Below are 7,745 nucleotides of genomic sequence, written 5' to 3' on the forward strand. Positions count from 1 at the left end.
AATATGTAGGTACACAAGGATAAAAAAATAAAACATTTAGGCCATGGTTCTAAAATTAATGTGACATACTTCAAACGTTCGTCTGTAAAATTAATGCTTTGGGACGAAATAATGAGCGCAGAGACAGAAAAAACACTGTATATCACATAATAATTTATTGTTGAAGATAAGAAAAACAATTTTAAATTCAATAAATACAAAATGATTTTATCACAAATAGTTTCACCAAAAGCATACTTTTTCACTAGAGTTATACAGAAAACAATTACCAAATAAATATAGGATGAATTTCTTTCCTAATGAGATTATATATTAAGATAAGAAAATAAAAATTATATTTAATTGAGATAAAAATTACTACTTACTTTATCAAAAGTATATAAAAAAAGCATTATTAAGTAGAACTCAATGTATCATTACTTGAATGTGGCAACAGATTTTTATGTACTCTGATAAAGTGATAATCACAGCTTGCTAAAAAACGATACCCCCCAGCCCTTTTACAACATACCCTCCTCTCCTAGTGGATGAACGAACTTACCAATTATCAACCTAAATTGACGACAATATATCCACATATACTATATCCATTTAAGTAAATTGCCATTAAAGCTGTAAAAAGAAATAAAAAATATAATATATAATCCCTTTTGATTGGCTTACGGCACAATGGACAATTTGTCCTGGTTTGATTATCTTGAAACAGCCCAGTCAAACACTTAAAAGGTGGACGTTCACAAGTGTTCTAAAAACTTTGCAAAATCTTTATACATAATAAGGTGGGCACTGTCCGTCTGAAGCTTAATATCTCGGTAACCGCTGAAACGACTGGGCTCTCCTCTTCAGGGAATATACCTAATGATCCTGTGATGGTTTTAATCTATTTTCGTGCGGGATGGAAACCAACAAAAAAAGAAAAAAATCAGACCCAAAAATTTTATTGTTTATTTTTTTTTGCAAACAAATAAGAACTTTCTTAATTTGTTAAAAGATAATTTTTTTTCATGGGTTTAATTATTTTGCCTTCGAGATAATTTTATTTAAGTTTTTTTTTATTATATCTCTATAGCTTTAAGAACAATTCTACATAGGATGGTCGTTCAAACCCTAGTTATAAAGTAGATGCTCTATAATAAATAGAGCTCGGGTTTGTAATAAATATTGTGAACACCCGCCTGACTGCAGAAAATATGTCCACAAAGGGTAGATTGCATTGTTAAACCTTAAAATAAAATATATAAAATAATTATAATAGGGATCTTGATGTTTTTACAGAAAAGGAAATTGGGGACCACCGACATTCAACGATTGAAATTTTAGCGAATTGAAACTTTGTAATTTTCGTTCTTTAGTGGTGTGATTCCAAGTTTATATTCGAGCACAGTAAAGTAACCCACCCCCTCTATTTTTTTTGTTTGCTCAATACAGGTTTGGTTAAATTGGGTACTGGGCAGCCCCTCAGGGTTAGGACCTGGCAGGTATATGCATTAGATGTCTCGTCCCTCCATCAAAGAAAAAATCAAATTAAGTCAAATTATGAAGACCAGAGTGCCAGGCCTTGGCCTTGGGTATTTATCAGAGAGAGGGGGCAATGCGCTGTTTAATACACTACCCAAAAATTTACATTAACATTTTCTTATTCGTTGGCTTAACAACTTTGGGGACTTTAGTAATTTTGATTAATTGATTTATTAAGTTGAGTGTTCAAACGTTTCAGCGACTAATTCAAATCTACAGATTGGGTTATTTTGTGTTTCATAATTGGGGATGTACATCAATTTATTAGCCATTGTCCTATCTCTTTAGATCACTGTGTAATTATGATAACCTGATTTCTTGATGTCCTGGAGGGAGGTGATACAAACTGGACACTCAATGGTGACACCATTCTCATTGTTCTTGTTCTCATCAACACTCACACTTTCAACAAATAATCAATTGTAGCATTATCATTTTATATAGAAAATACTTAACAAGTTATAATTGACTAGCGGCTACGCTCCTAGAGGCCTCTAAATTGACTTGAGTGGGAGACGGTTAGATTCAGAAAATCATTTTTTTTTTTAGGGGGGGGGGAGGGTTGGTCGACCACTCTCTCATTTTTAATTTTAGTTAAAAAAAATATATTTTTTTGGGGGGGGTGGGGAGGGGTGAAATCTTTTCTGGGGCGATATCTCTGGGGAGGGATTTTATCATCCTTTCGGTTTAGCGCTCATCAGTTGGTATCCTTTGCTACAGATACACAAACACACACACACAGATCCTGTTACTTTAATATAAGGATTAATGTGTAACTTTTGTCCTCCCCCCCCCCCCCCCCTAAGGAATGAAGGTAAGAATGAGAATCATTTCACCTTGGTTTCAGTTGAGCGGAATTGTTAGCATTGGTTTTGTTACGTTCACGTCTGCCTTCAGGTACATTCTCCTCCACAATAATTACTTCTTCATAATCTAAATATAAATTTTTATACCTATTGAAGAATCTTTCTACGAAAAAAATGCTTAGTTTTTAAGACTTGTATATTAAGATGCTTTGCTCATAACATTGTCCCTTAATGTATTAGGAATTAATACTCCAAAATCTTTTCAATTATGTACTGATGGTTTATTCAAGACTTTTTGCAGGCCTTCTTTTGACATTTAAAATTTTGTGCGATCATAATAGAAATGTTATTCTGTTTTTGGAGATAATAGATCACAGGAAATTTTATCGGGAACTGGACCTGATCTGGGATCATTCTAAAGAGATAAGACATTTGCCGATAAATTAATGTACATCCCCAATGATCAGGGTTTCGAATCCGCATTGATTTTTTGCGGATCCGGATCCTCTAAATTTGGTCAGTGCGGATCCGGATCCGGATCCGGATCCTACCGGATCCGGATCCTTGACAATAAAAATAAAATCACCAAACTTTTCAAAAAATATTTATTCTTTAATTCGAAGTCAAAAATACTTTTAATTTTCAAGTCTGACCCTAAACCTTAAAGATTGGCTCTTATTAAGAGAATGTCTGAGATTTTATATAAATTTAGGTAGATTTTTCCATTTTTTCCGCATTTTTTTTAGTCCAAGGATCCGGATCCGGGGACTCAAAAATATGCGGATCCTTGCGGATCCGGATCCGAAACCCTGCCAATGATGATACACAAAATCATCGTTTCTGTAGCGTAAAATTAGTGGTTGAAACGTTTGAACACTCAACTTAATAAACCAACCAATCAAAATACACTTTGCATTAATATTTGGATCAGGTACCAGAGAGATCATTTTCTAGTCCCCAAAGTTTTATATTAACATTTTCTGATTTGTTGGCTTAGCAACTTTATGGACTAAAAAGTAAACAACCCATTGTCTCCTATCTCTCTGGCACCTGATCCAAATATTATTAAATATGATATTTTCTTTGTAATTAAAAAGTTGACCTGTATCAGTATCAGAATCAACCATAACAATAGAATCTCCATGATTTCTGTTCGGTGGAGCTTCGTAATCATTTGTTGTGTCCAGGGTAATCACTAAAATAAAGTATTACTAGTTTTCATGAAAACTGATGCCTTTTTGGAAATGAAAATAAGACGGACAGAAATTTAGAGTTACAGAGTACCTTTATCTCTATTAACATGGACGATTACGTTCAATAGTAGTGAAGCTGTTCATAATCCTTATATAAAACAAAACTGCATTCACGTAAATGGTAACGTGTATATATCGGGCTAATAGACACTTTACACCGCAACTATAAGGCGCGGAGTAAGTTTCAAGGTGCTTGGAGAGGTATAGAATCCGAAGCGACACCAAGTCCCCTAGAGGTTATCAACAAGAATGCTGGACCGATATTGTTCATCTTTACAGTGAAGCTTCTCAAAGGGTTATGACTATTTAAGGGAAAGGTATGAACACCACTCCCAAGAGAAGTCTCACATGGAAAAAATTGTAAGTAACTCACCAGAGTACCTGGCAGGTCTGGCATTTACTTCCTGACTGCTGGTGCTACTATTGCCTGATGCGTCCAGGGGCTCCACTACTATTCCAGATACATCAGAACCTGGCATAATAATAATCTTAAAGTTTTACCTTGTCCATAAAATTTTATTTAATATCTATGTTTCGTGACAGTATAAAAATTCAAAGTAGTTATATGTAATGTTTCTACATATTTATGTAAAAATTCCCAAATTATAAGGAATAGGCTAAAACCAACAAGCAAAATTAACCGGAAGCAGACTGCCCAAAACAGCTGATTTCGACCGCTAGATACACTTGACCCCTAATTACAAAAAATAAACCTAATACTTTAATTACTTTAACTATTACCTAGACTAAAATGAGTTTTTTAACTTTTAATAAAATACACATATATGTAAAACAAGGATGACAAAATCCATAAGAAGCGAAGCTCTTTAATGTAAAAATAAAAAATAGCCATTAAAAGGAAGTTGGGTGTATAACAGACAGACGGATATATTAAGTAATTATGCTTAGTGGTCATACGAATCTTTCAGAAGTAAATCTTTGGATAACCTTGATTTAAATTATAGAGTAGCGTACTGGCGTACAGACCCAAAATATAAAAAAAATGGTTTAAAGGCTTACCAGAAGAAACAATATTCAAACTGCTATCTCTAAATCATTCATAAATGTTTTCATTGAATTCAAAGTATAAGAACCCTGATATCTTACCTCATGAATCATATTTTCAGCATGGCTTTAGAAGCGATTAATATCCGCTGGATTACAACCGGTTCTCAGCCATACTAAAAATCATGTATAGCATCATATTATAGACAATTTTCCACGAATAAAAAAAATATATAATTAATACTAGATTTGTTAGCCCATGCCTTCGGCACCTCTGGTCTATCAAAACTGGTTTTAATCTTATATCGTTTTATTTTAATAATCGCGGAAAGCTGTCTATAATACGATGCGATAAATAACTGTTCTTCAACTTACTTAATCTATACAGAGAAGGAAATTTTTACTAAAAATCTGTACAAAAGGCAAAACATAACATATAGTTACACAACACATTACCATTTTCTACATTCATTACAGAAAATATTTATTCCTGTCAGAAGTAGTAGAAGATGTTTCAATTACAGAATCGTCACTACGGTTTCTATCAACACTGCCAGAAGTAATACTGTCATTAGTAGAATCGCTGATATATCCGCTGCCATCATTTGTAGTATTCAGGGAAGCGTCACTAATGTTGACAGTGTTGTTCTGATCAGAATCTGCACTGCTTAGAGATGACTGAAAATTAGGCCGTGTAAAGAAAGCTTAATTTAAATCTAAACCTTATTCTTAAGCGTTACAATACTTGTAATAATATTTTTCCATTTATTAACAGCAAAAAGCTTTAAAAAATAAAAAAAAATTGTGATAAAAATCTTATTTTTGATATTAATTTGAAGTAGTTTAAACTAAACAAAATGTTTGAAAATAATATTTTATTATCAAGAACACCAGGTCTCGACAGCGGCCATGTAAGCATCAAGAAACCTAACTTGGAGTGTTAAAATTCTAAAAATATCAGGGCTCAGATAATATTTCAAAGCACATAATAAAAATTAATGAAGATAAACGCCTGATAAAGTACAGTTTCATAAGGAAGAAAAATATTTATGTGAAAACTGACAAGACCTTGTTTTTACCTCCATGTATTGATGATTAAGGATAGAATAATCAGCAATTTTAAAGATAGTTTATCACGGCAAAATTCCTGTATTGCGCTACTTAGACGTCTCAACAGCCGAAAAGCCAATCCACTATGGTTTGAAGATTGATCACTTTGAGACGATATACTTTCTAGTCGCTGTTCCCGATTCTCAGTACGTCTAGACCTGGAGTTTTCAGCGGCCATAGGACGACCCCGCGTGCTCGTCCTGCGTCTGCTACTCGTTGAAGCGGTAGCAGGTCTCTCTGCGGAACTTAAGTTCTCGTTTTCATTTCTACTGCTGTGACAAGGATGTTGTCGTCTACCACGCAAGCACCTTGAACGTTGTGGCCGTTGCTCTGCTACTTCACTTCCTTGTTGATCCCTTGTTTGATTACTTCTGGAGCATCTTGGCTGAGTTCTTGATGTTGCACCTCTTCTACTTCTACCTGTAACAAGTTTTGCTAAAATTAAAGTAACATTCTGAAAAGTATTTGATGTTTTGTTTACATTCGTCTTAAAATCTATTGTAAAAATGGCAGCTTTTTGTCTGCAAAGGGTTAAAAAGTCCAATATTCATTTGTCGCATACTTATGTGTTGGGTGGTCGATATCTTAACGCAAGAACATTGTGATTACATGAATGAAGAATATTAAGAAAAGGCGAAAAGTCTACTTAAATATATATATCTATAATACAAAGAAGAACGATGTCTGTCTGTTTGTGTGTGTGTTTGTCTGTTTGTTTGCAGCGAAGGATCTCGCTAACCGCTGAACCGATCGGGTTCTCCTTTACAGGGTAGCTTCTCATGGGTCCCGGGAAGGTTTATAACTATTTTCTCGGGGGGTGGGACACCCCCAACCCCCCCCCCAAAAAAATTAAAAATACCCCCCCCCCCAAAAAAAAAAAAATTATTTTCTTTTTAAAACTAAAATTAAATTAGTTGGGTCGACTAATCCCCCCCCCCCAAAAAAAATTTTTTTTTTCTTTTTTATTTTAAATCTAAAATACGAAAAATTGGTTTGACCAAACCTCTTGGGGCAAAGCCCCTAGAGGCTAGGGGCGAAGCCGCTAGTATCATACAAAGTAGAACAATGTCTGTTTGTAGCGAAGAATCTCGCTAACCGCTGAACCGATCGGGTTCTCCTTTACAGGGTAGCTTCTCATAGGTCTCAGGAAGGTTTATAACTATTTTCTTAGGGAGTGGGACACCCCCAACCCCCCCCCAAAAAAAATAATTTTTTTTCTTTTAAATCTAAAATACGAAAAATTGGTTTGATTAAACCTCTTGGGCAAAGCCCCTAGAGGCTAGGGGCGAAGCCGTTAGTAATACGATAAAGTACTGCCACTTTCTACGCCAATCATAACTTAATACTCAAGTTCGAGTACATGCTGTCATCGTTAATAACAAAGAAAACAATTCATTATTGTATTAAAACTGTAATTTTATACACGAAAAATATGGAGTTGGGAGCACTGAAGTACTATATCCCTATTGCTTCAGGGCAACAGAAGAGGCCGGAGAAGGAAGGGATTCGACTATTAAGGGTTAACAAATCACCTCTGATGATAACAGGTTCTAGAGTACCAACACCCTCCATGTTTAATCTGAAAGTAAAAATTATTTTCCTTTTTTTGTGGGGGGTTCCATATTGAAATTTCCCTTTGAAGTTAAAATATTCTTTTAACTTAAGAAAACAAACGTTGATGAGTTATTTAGGACAAACCAAAAAGCAAAAAGTATTAGGCTAAGTAAAAACGATTAGGAAAAAAGATACGCTTTTAATAAAAAATGTTTCTTTAATTTATGCTAGTTGCTTCACCCTAAATTCTAGGGAGGACGGTTAAGGTATGTAGATTGGCTTAAAACCACCCCATGACACATATCTTTTACTTGCTATTACCTAAAGGCAGGGGTGTATATTTTCAAATTTGACCCTGCTGAGGGGGGATTAAAAAAATTAAAAATATGTGGTTGGGGGAAAAAAAATGTAAAAATTCAGAGAACTGAAAGCATTTTTTTTCCATTTTTCTCACCTTTTTGGTGAAAAAAACTAAAAGAATATGTTGGAGGGGGGATAA

At 34.4% G+C, this 7,745-nt stretch overlaps 1 protein-coding gene across 1 annotated transcript; it reads right to left on the reverse strand.

The window, feature by feature from the left end:
• Positions 1-140: 140 nt before the first annotated feature.
• On the reverse strand, positions 141-7,346 carry LOC145316383 (uncharacterized). Its single transcript, XM_080156835.1, has 11 exons — positions 7,225-7,346; positions 5,730-6,112; positions 5,073-5,260; positions 4,598-4,626; positions 3,951-4,049; positions 3,427-3,519; positions 2,355-2,451; positions 1,829-1,920; positions 1,176-1,222; positions 647-718; positions 141-295 (listed from the first exon to the last, which is right to left on the reverse strand). The coding sequence occupies exons 1-11, from the start codon at positions 7,262-7,264 to the stop codon at positions 266-268; spliced, it is 1,170 nt and encodes a 389-aa protein (XP_080012961.1). The 5' UTR covers positions 7,265-7,346; the 3' UTR covers positions 141-265.
• Between the last annotated feature and the right edge of the window lie 399 nt (positions 7,347-7,745).

Source organism: Acartia tonsa, chromosome 4 (assembly GCF_053477335.1).
Source record: "Acartia tonsa isolate MP-2025a chromosome 4, ASM5347733v1, whole genome shotgun sequence".
NCBI classification, from domain to species: domain Eukaryota; kingdom Metazoa; phylum Arthropoda; class Copepoda; order Calanoida; family Acartiidae; genus Acartia; species Acartia tonsa.